Source organism: Rissa tridactyla, chromosome 8 (assembly GCF_028500815.1).
Source record: "Rissa tridactyla isolate bRisTri1 chromosome 8, bRisTri1.patW.cur.20221130, whole genome shotgun sequence".
In the NCBI taxonomy this organism is placed as follows: Eukaryota; Metazoa; Chordata; class Aves; order Charadriiformes; family Laridae; genus Rissa; species Rissa tridactyla.
Window position 1 is genome coordinate 28,701,422 of NC_071473.1, and position 16,316 is coordinate 28,717,737.

Sequence of the window (16,316 nt, forward strand, 5' to 3'; positions counted from 1 at the left end):
AAGGGCCAGGAGCAGGACCGTGGGGCAAGATGAGGGGGTGAGCCAGGAGCTTTACCACAACCAGTCCACGCTGACTGCAAGCTACTCCCTCGCTCCATGGTGAGTTCTTACAAGGATGCATGCTTAATTTTGTTCTGCTTTCCAGCATGCTCAGGACGATTGTTGCCTGATGGCAGCACCTAGATATGCAGCTGGTATTGGCCTCAGCATCTCTCTGGATTTCCTTCCAGTTTAAGAACAAGGAGGCAGGTAAATCAGCCCCACTTACTCAGGGGTGCATGCCCTGGCCTGCTGCAGGGTGCAACGATAGTGTAAGCAGGAAATTCTTCTCCTGCTCCTCAGATTAGAGCCTGGAAAAGAGCAAGAGGTTGTGCCACAGGGCTGAGCTCCAGTAGCTGCTCAGCCTCCCAGCGCTGCTCTTTGCTCCAGCCATAGCACCCTGTCAGAGGTCCTGGCCATATCTTATCTCCCTGCTCGCTTGTGCTCATAAATGTTTCCTTAACAACTCCAGCACCGGAGTGAGAGCGAAGGAAACTCAGCTTTTTTAGAGCGGGGTGCATGTGACCAGGGCCAACATTCAGGCGCTGCCCAGGCAGACACCAGCTGCTCTGCGCTGCCAGACTGGGGCTGCCCGGCGCTGCCCTGCTACCTGCCCCCAGAAGAAAGAAACCGCTCAGCTCTGCAGGAAGGCGGCAGCAGGAAGAAACAAGACACTGCTGCTTGCAGCAAGTCCCGCAGCTTTCTGGAAGAGAGGGATTTTCTTGGGAATCCTGGACAGAGATGGTTAAAATATGTGAACCTTTTTTTTTTTTAATTTTTTCAAATGTCCTCTTCCCCCCTCCCCCCCGTCAAATATTGCTGCAAACTTGGGGGGGAAGGTGTCAATATTTTTTCCTCGCATTTTCAGCACATGTTTTCAAATCCACTGTGAGGGGGGAGCTTTTTCTTCCAGATGGGAGCAGGCTGAGTCTTAGTTTGTGCTTTCCCAGCCCTCCCCATTGCAGAGCCACCGGGAAGCAGCCTCAGGAGCCCTCCTGGGGGCACGAGCAGCCGGAAGGGTAGCGCTGCGCCATCAGAGACCTGTGCAATTTGCTTGGGCTGGATAAGCAGGGAGTTTTGTGGGGCTGTCTCCCCATTCTGGGGACTTGGGCCACCCTGCTGGGGGTCTCCAGGCCCCATAGCACCTGCAAGGAAGCAGCACCCCTCCCTGAGGGCTCGTGGTCCCCTCGCAGACATACAGACCCCCTCACGCTGGGCTGTGGGGCAGACCGTGCTGCCGAGGGCATGCCTGGAGTGGGTACAGGCTCCACTCTGCCAGCACTGGGATGCCTGGCCAGTACTGCACGCCGGGGCGCTGCCAGATCCCATGGCAGGGATAGGGATCAGCCCACCCTGACTGGCACCGCACAGTGGGGGTACGGCCAGCCCCACACCAGCCCCACAGCGCTATGCCCCGGGGGTACAACCTGACCTGGTCCCTCACCATCAGTACACACACAGGGGAGACACAGGCTGACCCCACACTGGCTGGTGCCGCATCCAGATCTGCGGCGCCCTGGGCTGCCCCACATCCCCACCCTGCCTGCTGGTGGCCGGGGGTCACCCAGTGCCAGGCTGGGTTTCTGCATTTGGGATGCATTTTGTAGAATGACCCTCAATTTTTTTGATATCTTGTCTGCCTTACTCCCCCTCAAAAAATCAAGAAAAGAAAATTCAGCAGAGAAAGGATCCAAAGGAGAAAAGTGATGCAAAGCTTGCGGCAGAAGCAGATGACAGGAATATCAAAATATAGCAATACTAAGAGCTGCTTGTTTTGCTGATGGGAAGGATGAGTTTAGAATTCCCACAGCTCAATACAAAACCTTTACGCAATCCTGCTTCTAATAGAAAAAAACCTCTTGTAAAGAATCATTTCTAGGTAATCTTACAAGAGAATCAGAGCCAAAGCTGCCACTTCTCCGTCAGACACAAAATGCAATACATCAGTGTATCTCCAGACTACAAAGACCATTAACAAATGCTCAGAAATAAACAGTACCTTTTTAAGCAAGTGGCTGGCAGTGCAGCGAGTCCCTTGCACATCTTGCTTCCGAGGTTGGTTCTGTATTCCAGGAAAAACAACAACACAGGAGGCGGCAGAGGCTGCGTGCAAGTCCCTTGCCGTCTGCAGAATTCAGTCTCGTCTCTGAGCCAGCTGCGCTGCCTTGGCTCTGTTTTATAGCCTAGCCCAGACAGCCCAGCAGCACTGGGTGACCCAGTCAGGAGTCAGGAGAACAGCACCACCCGTCCCCTTTTTGCCCACCCAAGAGGAAGAGGGTGACGTATAAGCCAAGACAAAGGAGTGAGTGGGACTGGAACCTTACCAGAAATGAACCTTGGTGTCTGGCTGCAGAGGTGGATTCTTTTAAAAGGGCGGAAAAAGCTTCAGGGGCTTTCCTCTCTTGCAAAAGATGGAACGGTGCAGATAAAAGCTGCAGGAGATTTTCAGAGGGGCACGGACAGTAAAAAGGGTCAGAGAATCAATTCTGAGAAGTGATATAAGCTTTGCTTGTTCCTCTGTTCATTTTCCCCTTCTATTTTAAGCAACCTGGGAAAAACAAGGGATGAGAATTTTAAACACAAAAGGTTTCCGTAATCCCAACAACTGTAGAAACCAGAGCTCTAAGGAAAGAAGAATGTAAATTCACCAGGGAACTACGCAGGCAGATGAGACTGTCCTCTTTTATTCTAGAGGCATGTGGATATATGCCTTTGGTGAGGCTGAAAAAAACCCTCAGAGGGGCATAGCACTATTGGACTGTAAAATGTGTGTGTCCCAGCACACACATATTCGGGGACGGCTCATGTACATGTGCAGGAAAAAGAGAGACAGGAGGTTGACAACACGGCTGCCTTAGATACATGGGTATCACTGCAATACCTTACTTCTCCATTTACATTTGCCCTTAATCAAAAGTCAGACTTCAGGACTTGGGAGTCCCCAGGTCCCCAAGGGAAAATGATTAATTAAAACCATAGGCATAAGTGTGCCTGGCCAGAGAGGACTCCATGGCAGCATTGAGGCTACTCTGTGATAAAGGATGAACCCATGAAACACCTGGCTGCAGGGATCTTTGGTGGTGACTGCACTGCCTGGCTCTGCTGTAGTCCCAAGACAGAGCAAATGACTCCAGCTACACCAATTGTCCGCCGACCTTGGAGGGTACAGAAGGCAGTTGCCCCTCTGAAGAGGGAGAATTGGCTGATATTTATTGAGTTGCAGCTCAGCACAGCCTGTACCATCATTGTAAAAGAGGGGAAAGCTTTGGGCAGACGGACGTGCATATGGTCTGCTGCACTTCAGTCTTGCTCCCGCTGTGAAATAAAGAAGCTTCAGTTCAGCAGCAGGCTGTCTGCCCACGCTACCCACTGCTGCACTCCCTCTCCCCAGAAACATTTACTTTGCCCACAACCTGCAGAACTTGCAGGGTGAGCTTTTCCCTCCTGTGTCTCTAGTGCCTACAGCCAGCGGCACGGACAACCTAAATTCCAGACTAGTTTACCTGCCTTGGCAGCATGCATCCTCTCAGATCATTAACTGTGCTGAAAGGCAGTGCTCTAACTAACTGTAAAATGCTTTTGTATGAATGTGAATATCCTGTTGCCAAACCTGAAGCAACACGCCTGCAAGTTCTGCACTGTTTGGACTAAAAATCAGCTCCAGCCCAGGGCAGTGTAAAACTTTTAACTGAGTGAATCCGCTTTGTGTTTTTAGTGTTGGTGAGCGGACAGCACTTGGGTGATCTATAGGAAGTGACTGAGCACTGGCAGAGTTGGTGCCAGAGCTCTCTGATGTCTTCTCTTTGGGGAGGACAGAAGCCAAAGGGCAGAATATGGCCACCGGGGAAAAACAACTAATTAATTAATTGTTAAATATTTAATTTAATTAATTTCATTTTAATCTCAAACTTGTGCAACGTACTGCTGTTCACGTGCAACCCCAGCACATTCATTCACGCAATTCAAGAGCTGAGCTGGCCGACATGGTCAAGGTGTCTGCAAGCTCGAACCCTGACCCTAACCCTGGCAGCCACAGCCTGACCTCCTGGCTCAGGAATGTCCCAAAGGCTGCTTGCTGGGGCAGGGAACCTCTGTGCAGAACACAGAAATTCTGCAATTTCTCTGCAAATTGGTGTGTAACCAGATTTAGGAATGTCACCCTTCTCTGTGGATTGCAAGCACGTTTATTGCATGACTCTAATGACGCTTGAATGTTGGTGTTGTCTACATCAAGTCATGTCTGCATTCCCCAACTTCTTGTGAGCAGGCTGCAATAAGATATTTCTAACACTGCCATTACAACGGCCAGCCAAAAAGCCCTTGCAATTAAGACCACCCTCCCTGGACTGGGCATGCAGACTCTAGAACTGCTGCAGTTGAAATTTCCCTTTTTTCCAGTCCGTTAACACAGACTGCTTCAGTCTGGCCCCATACGAGGAGTTTGGGTTTGCATACTATTTCTCCTCTAAGCTGTGTTTCACAGCTGTTGCAGTTTAATAACCTCTTAGCTGCTCCAGCTGCTCACCAATCAAAAGTACCCCTTTCCATCTCTTAGCCTTCATAGTCAGGCGTCTTCTCCCAGGGCACAGACTGTGCTGTGCTCAACACCAAAATCTCCTCCTCCCCGCCAGTTAGGGAAGCGGCAGCTCACGCCACTTTTTATGCCTGTCACATCACCTCTGGCTCACTTCACCTGCAGCATGGAGAAATCAGCAGTGAGAATGGGCTGGGGGTGCGAGGCTGGGAGTGGGGGCTCCCTGGCCATTACATCTCTTGGCTGTGTGGTGCTTTGGAGGCACCCAGGGGCTCACAGGAGGCAGCACGATAGTAAACATCTCCGGTTCCTGCTGTGGCATCCCTCATCCGCCATCCACTCGTCCCTGCTGCATCCCCCGCCCTGCCTCCCCAAGCAGCTAGAGACAAGGCTATGAAACCGAGCTTTCCCTCCCACCATCATTGTTAGGGAAAAACGTCACACAGGCATGCTCACCCCCGTACACAAGCGTGTGTGGGATGTGTCCCTCCGCTCAGCTGCAGCCAAGCGGCAGGCCGTGGGAGGAGGCAGGGAGCACAGGGAACGCTGCTTCGGTGGTCATTGCCCAGAGCCAAGCTACTACAGGCTGTTGCCCTCCTGACTGCACGGGGGTCTCCTGCCTCAGTCCCCTCCCATCTCAGAACAGCCAGCTGGGAGATGCACAAAGGCACATGGGAGATGGCTGCTTTGCGTCACTGGATATGTAGAAGGGCATGACATGGGAGCTGTGAGGACGTGCTGCTGGGCCAGAGCCTCTCCTGTCACTGCTGCCCTCCCCAGTGCACCTTGTGGAGGCTAACAGTGGTCCACTCTTTCTCCTCTTCATGTCTCACAAAGCCAGCCAGGTGCCTTAGGACTGGACTAGCAAATCACCCGGGTGCACAGGGGGACACTGGGCAGAGCATTGCCTGTCTTCCTCATGGACATCTTCATCCTAATACATGTCTGGCCCCTGATCTGCTCTGCAGACAGCATTGGTAAGGAACAGGAGCCCCTCCCACACACCTCAAAAGCATTAACCAGTGTGGCACTGGTCCCCCAGGCTGCAGAAGTCCTGTGCGAGCAGCGGTTCTGGTGACACTTCTGCCCACGTGAGCATCCCCGGCACTAAGCCCTGCTGTGAGGAGGGAGCCTGGAGCTGTACTGAACTCCCTGATTTGCTTCTCCCATGCCCCAGCCCCAAGCACTCTTTGCACAAAATTCCTTCCAGTGCAACGCCCCACCATTGATTTCTTCTCTAGCACACCCGTTAGCGGGTAAGATTTCCTTCCAGTAACAAGGGCTGCATCTTTTCCACATACGTGTGTGCTTTGATTGAAATGCGGCTAATGAGCTGGGAGCAGGGAGCCCTGGAAGGACCATTTGGGTCTGAGTTTGGATGAATCAGCTCACCACGTGCCTGTGCCTGACACTGCATGCAGCCACGTTTCCTGTCCCAGGGCACTGACTGTGGCCTGACCTCTCTAAAAGACACTTGGAGAGGCCATACTTGTCCCCATAGGGTCCCCCAGCCAGCACTGGGATTCCCAGAAACGCTGTCCCACGGCATAGTCTGAGGAAATCACACTTTCCCATGTCTCTGCAATGCACCGCTTGACTTCATGCGTGACCACAGCCATGGTCCTTGCAACTAGCCCCCAGAGGCGGCCTTTGAGGAGAGAGAGCATCCCTTCCCAAATCACCCCTGAGGAGAGAGATGACTCACCGTTCTGCCACACAGTTAATTCGCTGCTCACACGGAAACCTTCTCAAGTGGATGTACCTCCAGGCTGATCCAGTCACCTTTCTGCTTCTCTTGGATGAGATGAACTTTTCTCTTAGAAGATGAACTTTTAAAGGCAAAGCAGCTTTGGTTTCTTGCTGTAGTTTCCTGCTGGGCATGCTCTCTCTGAAGTGATGCTCTGTAAACGTTAGTACATTCATTGAGCGTGTTCCTTAGCCCCAACTTCATAAAATTCATACAATGAAACGTACAACTCATACAATTTTCCCATGCTCTCAGGTGTTTTCTACATATACATGCATCTACAACATCAGTGGATTTTTGTCATTTATAAGTATTTGGAAGTTCCAAATAACTTTAGGGGTTTTGGTTCGGTTTTTCTTTGCTTCCACCCTCAGTTTTTGGGCTGCCTTCTTCTCCTGCCTACTACCCAGAAGAAAATATTTCATCTTGTATCAATGGAAGAATTTTGTTCAGCCCAAATAGATTTTTTTTCTCCTGTTTTGGGTTTGCTAATGAAATAAATGGGGGGGGGGGGGCTTGTCTGGCTATTTTTCTTTTTTGTGGGCATCAGACAACAGAAAAAGCTATAATTTTAGTAATTTGCCTTCCAGTTTCCCAAATCTCTGTCTCATAATCCATCTTGATTAACAGCCCCTTAAACTTTTCCTCTTAATCACTAAGAAAGTTTTGAATAACACTGGAGCACAAACCAAGCCAACATATGCCTGCTTACTGATGCTTTCCCAACACTAAAAACACTTTGAAATGTCTCATTTAGCCACTTTGAGTCCATTTGATATGGATTTTATGACATTTTAAGCCAAACATTGATAGCAAGTCATATTAATTTATAAATCTATTTCACCAGCACAACTCCCTCATAAAAGCACTGTTAAGCTCATTAGAAAAGGTCTATGTTTCCATTAAATCACATCAGCTGGTATCAATTATATGACTGCCTTTTCAAATGAGCCTGCTATTGTCCATACTAATAGTGCTCCTGCACTGGTCAAAAGGTTAATAGCTCTGTGGCTATAGAGCTCACCCCCTCTTAGAGCATGGCTTTCTTCCAGTCTCCTTTTATTCTAAAATGATGAAAAATGACCACTCTTTGTCCCGAGAACCCTTTAGCCTATTCCTCCAAAAATCTTAGTGCGAGCCCATTGCACTTTGTTGATATAAAGCTGTGTAGATCCCCCCCAGGGCTGCGTGGCCCCCAGGCAGGGGCACACTCACTGGTCTTTTGCAAGGGACACTGAGCAGACGCTTGCACTGTCTCCCAGCTCTGCCTGCAGCTTCTCTGGAAGTCTCACAGTGCCAGACCCTAATGCTGCCATTGCTTCTTCTGTGGCTGAAATGTGCCTGGGGGTGTGAGGCAGCTGGTTTCGTCCTGCCTGTGTGCTGCCAACCCCTCTGCAGCCCACACACCCTGGCTGAAGCGCAGCACCTGAGAGCTGGGTGCTGCTCCCGCTGAGCAAAGGTGGCTCTAGTGAGATACACACCATGGGCTGCTCACAGCGAACAATCTCACCCTTGACAGCAATCAGGTCTAAGTATTTTCACGCCATATTTTGACCTAATACATAATTTAACAGGAATTTAGCTGCGGTTGATTTGACCACGTAATTCTGTGTTCCTTCAAGTTCTTCTTCAGAAGGTGTTTGCACCTACTGTTCAAACCTTCCTGGGAAATCCCTGTTGAGACAAGAGCTGTGATGGGCGACGGTGGGACAGCTCAGCTTGATCCCTGTGGGCCCATCGCTGCGTTAGCTTACAGCCAGTGTTTTGCACACACCTCACCTGGGGACCTCTCACTCATGGGCCAATTACTTCACCTGAATGTGCCCTAAGGTACAGGGGAGGAGGAGGCACAAAGGGAGGCAGGAAGAGGGTTGATGCATCAGAAATTAAGACGCCTTTATGTACAGTGTACAGCAAAACCACTCCTCATGCCTTCTGCACCTTAGCAACCCAGCTGTGCGGTGGCTTCTTTTCTACAGCTTTAAAAAGCCCAACTTTTTAATGTGATTGGGCTATCTTCTGCCTAGACAATTACTAGAGGATGTGAAGTTACAGGCTGCAAGGCTAAATCTTTCATCACTGCAAATCTAGTGAGATCTACTGTCTTAACCTTAGATAGACCTTTCTTCCTTCCTTCCCTCTTATCTTTCCAGTGGCAGCTGAGCAGGATTAGAGCTGCCACACCACAAGGGCCCATGCCAGGGAACAAAGGCTACAGCTTTATTCAGAAGTGCAAAGCCCAGGGGACATTTTGTCAGTGGGGTCATGGCCCAGCATACAAAGCACGTTGCTTGCTGCTCTGGTCACAGTTTAGTTGTTTAATTCTCTAAGCCCGCTTACAAAAGGCAGCTTGGAAGCAGCAAGCATCTGTCAATGCCTGTCTCAAGGGCACACCAGTTATTTAAAAGGTGATGTCTGACAAGTCTGCAGATAGGGTTGCAGAGCATCATGATTGCAGGCTAAAGAAACACAAAAGCAAGGACAAGCACCTGCAGGAGAGAAACAACATCCATTCAAAAACACTGCATGATGCCAGCCCGCTGCATAGTGGCTGAGTTGACTTGGCGTAGAAGTAAATGCTCTGGATGTGGCCCCAGCCTGCAGGGCAGTTCTAAAAGGTGACAGGTATTCAACAGATCAGTCAGCCCAGATGTGCAGCTCTTTAGAAATCACAAAAAGGAAGCAGCAAAATGAAACTGCACTGAAAACAGCTGATCCTAGACTGATCAAGTTCCTTGATTGGTGTTTTGGAGGTGAATTGGACAGAATGAAACTGCAAGAAGCAAACATCCAGTGTAGTAAAAATGTGGAATTGCTACACTGGGAAAAAGTCGCTTGCTGCAGAGGCTGATTGCATATAATAGACATGCAAAGACTACTGGAATACAGCCACTGCTTGGTAAGCTCTCTTTTGCCAAGACCTCTTGCTATTTAAAATTTATTTTGCAGCAGTGCTGAAAATCCAAGCAGACCTGAGCTTCACTGTGCCACAGAGGGAAAAAAGAAAAAAAAGCAGAGGAAGAGCTGTGCGCAAAATCTACGGCACATGGTGCATGGCTGTGCTCTGCAGCTGATGCTCACAGCATCACGCTGAGAGTGACAACATTTAATGCTTCATCTGCTTTTTCCAAAAAAATTTCTGCTTTTTCCAAAAAAGAAATAAATGCTCCATGTTGTTACATTTCATCCTTCTGAACTTCTCAGCAGGATGCACATGGCAGAGATCTTACTGTCTCTCTTAAAACTGTGTTTGCTTGTCCTTCTGGTGCTCTGGATGCAGGCTGGATGCTAAAGACTGCAATTACTGGCTCAGCAGGTGAGACTCCTGCAAGCTGCTAACCCAAGGCATATTTGTGCTTTAGTGATGTAGCTGGAAATAAGTTTCAAGACAGAAGGAAAAACATATGGGCTTCTACACCTGTTTTAAATCAAGCCTCCAGTATCCATAACTGGCTTATCTAACACAGGATCACTTGGGTCACACAGGACCAGGACCTACTGCAGCAATCCTTAAACTATCATGCACAGAGGACTTGTGGTCCTAAGTATATAATGCAAGAATCAAAGGACATGCCGCCTTGGATAATGTCAGAGATGGAGCCACAAAGGTACATTATGGACCTGCACTTTCTCAGATCAAGTATGTTCAGACCCAGGGCACTGTTTCTGGTCACTGGAGAAACAAGTTATCTCTAAAGACAAGCATGGGTCTGAAAGGTGTTACACTGTTCAGCATTATCACAGTATAAATTGACTGCCAACACGTACAAAGTGCTTAATATTCCAAAAGTACAGATTGTTTATCTTATTTGTGCATCGTAGGAAATTGCAAGCCTCTGGTGAGGGTAGTACTGACAAATTGATGATCGAGGGCTACAAAGATGATTGGGGGACTAGAACATCTCTCTTATGAAGAAAGGCTGAGGGCTTTGGGTCTTTTCAGTCTGGAAAAAAGACGACTGAGTGGGAATCTTATCAATGCCTATAAATCCTTAAAGGGTGGGTGTCAGGAGGATGGGGCCAGGATCTTCTCAGTGGTGCCCAGTGACAGGACAAGAGGTAATGGGCACAAACTTGAACATAGGAAGTTCCACCTAAACATGAGGAGGAACTTCTCTACTTTGAGGGTGGCAGAGCACTGGCACAGGCTGCCCAGAGAGGTTGTGGAGTCTCCGTCTCTGGAGGCGTTCAAAACCCACCTGGACGCGTTCCTGTGCCACCTGCTCTGGGTGACCCTGCTCTGGCAGGGGGGTTGGACTAGATGATCTCCAGAGGTCCCTTCCAACCCCTGGCATTCTGTGAAATTGTGTTTCCCCATTTTGTGAAATAATGCTGCAGTCCCAGTCAGTCTAGCCAAACTGTCCCCACAAAACCCTCACATGAGATTGCCACTCAGCCTAATTTCAGGGGCTTGTCCCACCTGCAAAGGATTGCCAGGCATGAACCCTCGTGCTAGATGCCCATAAAACCATGCCCAGCATGTCGGCCAGCAAATCTTCCCTGGGCATTGCTTGTCCTCTCCCTCTGTCACTGAGGTAGCTTCACACCATGACCACACTGCACTCTGCATTCTCCTCTGCTCCATGAGATGTGTCCTACCTCTTTGCTGTCATCAGACCCCAGCTGTATTCCTCCCCTGCCCCAGGAGCACCAGCATCTTGGGATGCCTGTGGAGGAAAAGCCGGGATGAGGAATAGGATGGAGACACACTGGCAAGAAATAGGAAAGGCTGAGGTCATGAGAGCTGGAAAGGAGGAGAGCAGGAGGGGAAAAAGTGGTCAGTGATGAACAGAGAGGGCAGGAAGCTATGTGAGGAGAGACCCCAGAGATTAGCTGTGGGAAGGAGGAAGACACGTCCCATGGCATCTTGACAAGACAATCCTTGGGAACACTGTCCAGCAGCCAAGGGTCTCCAGGGAAACTTGGCTGTCTCCGGAGGGAGCACATGCATCCACTAAGTGGCCTTGCTGCCCTGCAAGGGAGGTCACTGAGAGCTGAAACCAGTGCCCCAGTGTTTTGGGACAGTGTGGTAGGATCTCCAGGGGACCTGTGCCAGGCACAGGTCTCCAGCATGACCCTTCTGCTCAGCAACATCTCTAACTGTCTTTATTGTTATCTCATGCTTGAGATTCATAATGGAGAATCACTTGTGTTCTCTCTGAGTAAGAGCAGCTAAAAATAGTGCTAATATAACAAGGGTGAAAGATGAATTTACAAAGTGAAGCAAGAAAGCCCAGAACCCCCTCACAGTCATTATATGCTCCCACAGCTTTCCGATGTGCTTTCAACAGCAAATGCTTTTGCTGTTTGTTAGGCAAAGAAGGAAATTGCCTAAGACAGTGGCAGATGCCTGGAAGGCTTAGTGTTGCTGTGATTTATTTTTACCCACTCTCCCTTCAGCATACCTCACTGCTATCCACCTTGGAACCCCACTTCCTTCAATTAAAATATGTGGGGCTTAGCTGCCAGCAGGTGCACAGAGCATCCGGTAAGGCATCACATCAAACCTTGCACTGGGAGAGCACAGACCGGTCATCTGTCAGTTTCTAAGTCAGCACCAAACTTCCATGAGGCATTTCTTCCTTGACAGACACTGCCAAAAACATGTATGGCTTTTTTTCACGCTCGCTCTCAGTTAGGGTTTTGCAATTTCTGCCCTGAATGGAGGGTCTGTCCCTTCTGATGTGGGCTAGTACATCTGCAGCTCAACCTTTGAGTGAGCACTACGGATTTGTAAAATTTTTAAGCACTTGTTGATGAAAGAAAAGCAGAAAGCTGAGGAGGAGAAACAACCAAGAGCTCAGGCTACCATGATACCTGGTGCTCACACTCCTTCACATGGTGTGACAGATACTCCTGGTTGCACAGTGGCCCAGCTTCATAAGAATGGGGGGGGGCGGGGAGGAGGGCAGAGAAAGACATTTACTTGCACCACACCGGACTAGCTGCCTAGGCACCTCTCACAAGCTCCAGGAGCTCCAAGTTTAAGCCTTATCTTAAGAAAAAAATGGCCATTTTCCCCTTCGAGTCCATCCCTTTGAATCAAAAGGCCAGGGTGACACCCTGCTCGGGTCCTGTCTCTCACCTGTCTTGCACACATGCTGGCTCGAACTGTGCTGGGCTCCGCTGTTCTGCCCCTGAGCAATCCCTGCCCAGCTGTGAGGCTAACGCAGAGGAAGCGGCTAATTTAAACTCTCCAAATCGTTCTGGAGGCTTTTGGGGGTGCTTACCTCTCCTATTCTAATAGACAAGGGCTCCAGGGAAGCTACCTTGCAGTCTGAGCTGTATTTAGAGTGACAGGCAGCTGATGCAAAACAGGCTCAAAGGCAGTTAGGGAAAGATAAATTAGGTAGAGAGGGGCCTGGCTCACCCCTCCCCATAGCCACAATAAAGCGTTTGATGTGTCCCTTCTCTGCACTCGATCACGTTCCTGCTGCCTCTGTGATTCATATTATGCAACTGATTGACTTTGCAAGATATGAGAACAAAGTGTCTCCTTGCCCTGCTCCCTGATGCACATTAAGTGTGTTAGATTGGAAGGCTGAAGCAGAAATCAAAACAAGCCCTCAAGCCTGGTTTCTCTGCTAATCGCTGGTGCTCATATCCTTGTTATGCTGGGGGACTCTGTGTTACAGTCATCTAAAGGCACCATCCTGGGCATGCTTCCATTGGTCTGCAGAGCTGTTCTGTTGCAGCTTCCCAGTGAGGACTGTGATGTGTTATGTATCAAGCAAAAATTGCGTTCCAACAGGATTTTTCTCTTTGAGGGCTAATAAGCAACTCTTGAAGCAGCCTCTGATCAATGAGATGTGAAGGAAGTAAGCCAGGAGGCACAGGGGCCAGCTGTCTTCCCAGCTGTGTCCCAATCACAAAAAGTAAAAAAAAGGTCATGGAGAAAGGAATGGGACCAAGGGCATCACCTGCTCAAGCAGTGCCATAACCCCTGAAAGCATGGCTCCAAGTATTTCTCATGAAAGCTCAGCCTGCTCCTGCTCAAGAACTTACTGACCTAGGGCCAGCATATTCCAGGTTAGCATCTTCAGCCTTTTGCCACATCCCCAGGGCTGGTCTGTCAAAAGGACTTCACATCATGATGCTCATACTAGGAGGGACAGGCACTGTCAGCAGATGACACCCACATCATGTACTTTCACAGCCAAGGTACATCAACGTGATAGTGCTGAGCTTAACAGAGTAACTCCACTGCATGAAATCTGGTGTTGACAGGAGAGTTTTTTCTTCTGTTTTTCTCCATATTCCTGCATCCAGCTGTGGATTGCCTTTACTTATGGCTCCTGGATAATAGAGGCTGAATCCCACTGTGGTTTTTTACTGCTTTTAAAATTCTCTAATATATATGCACTTGGTCCAAAACTCATCAGTCCAGGAGGGGAGGCAGGTTGTACTCCATCAGCAGGAGAGACCAAAGTGGGCTCAAATTTTAAAGAAATTAGCTCTAAAATCCTGCTTGTCTTTGTTCTGTATGAATCACACAAGGTAATGTGCAGCAGGGGCTGGAAGGGGAATGGGCCAGCCCTAAGAGCAGAAGGATTTTATTATTTTTTTTTCTCTTCAGTTTCTCTTTCATTTGTCTGGAGTTGTTCATGACAGAGCGGGAAGAAGATATGCTTCCCCCAGTCCGAGATCAATAGAGATTTACAGCAAATCCTTCAGTCTAACAGTATCTACTAAATGTCATAACAAAACAGTAACAGACCTTGAACCCCCGATTGGCCCACAGTACACGTTTAGGTGTTATATAGGGACATGGAAGTTATTCTCAGCCAAGACTCCATCCAATTTCTGTCCACCTCTATTCTGTGTTCTGGAGCTGATAATGTATTTTCAGGAAACCTGTTTCAGTACTGGTGCAGAAACAGGACTATCTCAACCAACCTCCACTGATGAACTAACTGGCCCGATTACCCAGAGTTTACAATTCAGTGAAGCAAATAATTTGTTTAGCTGCAAGTACATCAGATCAGACCTCCAAGGGTCTTGGGTGAACACACCTTCCCCCTTCCTAATCAGCCCAGAATCTCCAAACATTAAGTCATGGAAGAGCAGTGCTGGATCTAGCACATACAGGGCTCAGAAGCAGTGCAAGTCCAGACTTGGTAACAAGGAAAAGCATGGAGAATTATAACGTGAGCAATCCTGCACAGGGAATGAAAGGAGGGAAAGCAGAGTGTGCAATCCACACAGACAGTCTGCTGAAGGGTCAGCACAGGATGAATGGATGAAATACAGGAGCTTTCAATCAACTACATGGCTAAGCAGATAAAGTTTTTCCCAGGAGGTAAAGGCCACCACCCTGGGACCACTATGCACTGAGAAGCAGGACTAGGACTATGCAGCCAAAGGCACAGGACAGCAGGTAGCTGTGAACTTGTGACAGCCAGGGAGAAAGACAGAGGCAGCTGGGATGCAGCAGCAGAATGAAAGGTTTGCAAGACCAACAAGAAAGATGGCAGACTGCAGGGGAGGAGCAACAGAGACCAAAGAACAAAAGACCTGGAAGTACAGACAGGACAACAGCAAAGGCTGGGGCAGCCTGGTGTTGCTGGAGGAATGGAAGGGAAAGGTTGCTGAGGGCAGGCCAAGACATAGGAGGTGCAGAAAACCAGGTATGCCAGCTTGAAGGTGTACACAGTGCCCTTCTTGCTACCAACAGCATAGGCCAAACTTTTCAGATTTGAGAATTATCTGCTTCTCCTAGTCTGGACACGTTTGATTTCCTGGTGGCCTGTCAGAAAAAGCAATGGTATGTGAACTGCTGCAACCTCAATGCCATTCTCAGGGCAGAATGTGGGGTCTTCTGCTGATAACTTGTCTGTGTCGTGACCTTACCAGAGCACAGGCCTTTTAGTCATGCCACAAACACATTCTTCAGTTTTACAACCAGGAACGGCATCCTAGGAACCCGGTTCTGGGAGCACTGCTCTACATTATCAACACAGGTCATTCTTTTAATCCTCATACTGTTGTTTTTCCCCCATTGTTTACACACACATTTCAATTCACACTTCACTTCAGCCTTAATATTTCTGTTACAAATCTCTTATACATGCATATGTGGGATAATAATACACTCTGTCTCATTCAGACTTTCAGTAAGAGGTTGGAAGACGGGTATTGCTCTTCAAGAAGGCCGTAGACCAACTGGAGAGAGTCCAGATCACAGACCTATAAGGCCAGACGGAAGAATAAGAGTTTATTTAATCCAGAAGTGAGCAGACCAAAGGGACGCAGGGTAATGCTACATGAAGTACCTAAATGTTACATCCATAAAAGGCTGCAGTTACGGAGAGGGAGATGATAAACTCTTCAGTTTGTCCATGCTTGTTAAGGACAAGAAATGTTTCTCCTGAATTACAGCAACTAAGGATTAGATTAGACAGCAGACAAGATTTTTCCAGCTGTAAGATCATGAAGTACAAGGCTGGATCACCTGCGGAAGGGCTTATAACACCGCTTAGAAAAGCTCCTACTACCAAAGCAGTTTATTTGCCTCTGCTTTGGACCTTCGCGAGGCTCTAGATGGCCTTTTTGCATTCCCTCACCAAGGGCTTATTGGGCAGGTGATAGAACAGGAGTCTAAAATTCAGCTTTGATACCCACATGTCAAGTTTTTAGTTAAATGTTGGGTGCACAGTGTATCGTTCTCCTAACAATCCCACCTGGCTGCCTCAGAGACAAACACATAATTGAGTATTGAAATCTGACCATTGAATAGCAGGGACCCACTGGTTCTCTACAACCTGTCTTCAACCTGGGAAGTGCAGCTGCCCTTCACAATCCAGACCTTCCCACTCTTACCAAGCTTTGCTACCCTTTGACGACTGCAGCAAACCAAGTTAGGCTGCATCATCAAACCTATTCCCTTTTTTTTTTTTCCATTTATTTTTTGAGACAAATGAATTTCCACCTACTCTGCAACCCTGGGGAAAAGGAAGCTGATTATCTGGCTGGAGAAAGCAGCTCACAGAGACCAGT

The 16,316-nt window shown here is 48.6% G+C and overlaps 1 protein-coding gene across 4 annotated transcripts in view; it reads right to left on the reverse strand.

Annotated features, from left to right (window-relative positions):
* The window catches only part of RGS4 (regulator of G protein signaling 4), a 42,574-nt gene that overhangs the window by 4,999 nt on the left and 21,259 nt on the right, over positions 1-16,316 (reverse strand). For 3 of the 4 annotated variants that reach the window (XM_054210931.1, XM_054210929.1, XM_054210930.1), the window contains 3 exons: positions 6,279-6,474; positions 2,364-2,587; positions 2,039-2,101 (listed from right to left, as the gene is read on the reverse strand). In XM_054210931.1, coding sequence (XP_054066906.1) covers positions 2,039-2,082 — 44 coding nt within the window. In that variant the 5' untranslated portion in view covers positions 2,083-2,101; positions 2,364-2,587; positions 6,279-6,474. Of the gene's footprint in view, positions 1-2,038; positions 2,102-2,363; positions 2,588-6,278; positions 6,475-10,919; positions 10,988-16,316 lie in introns of all 4 variants that reach the window. The other variant, XM_054210932.1, reaches the window with a different exon arrangement.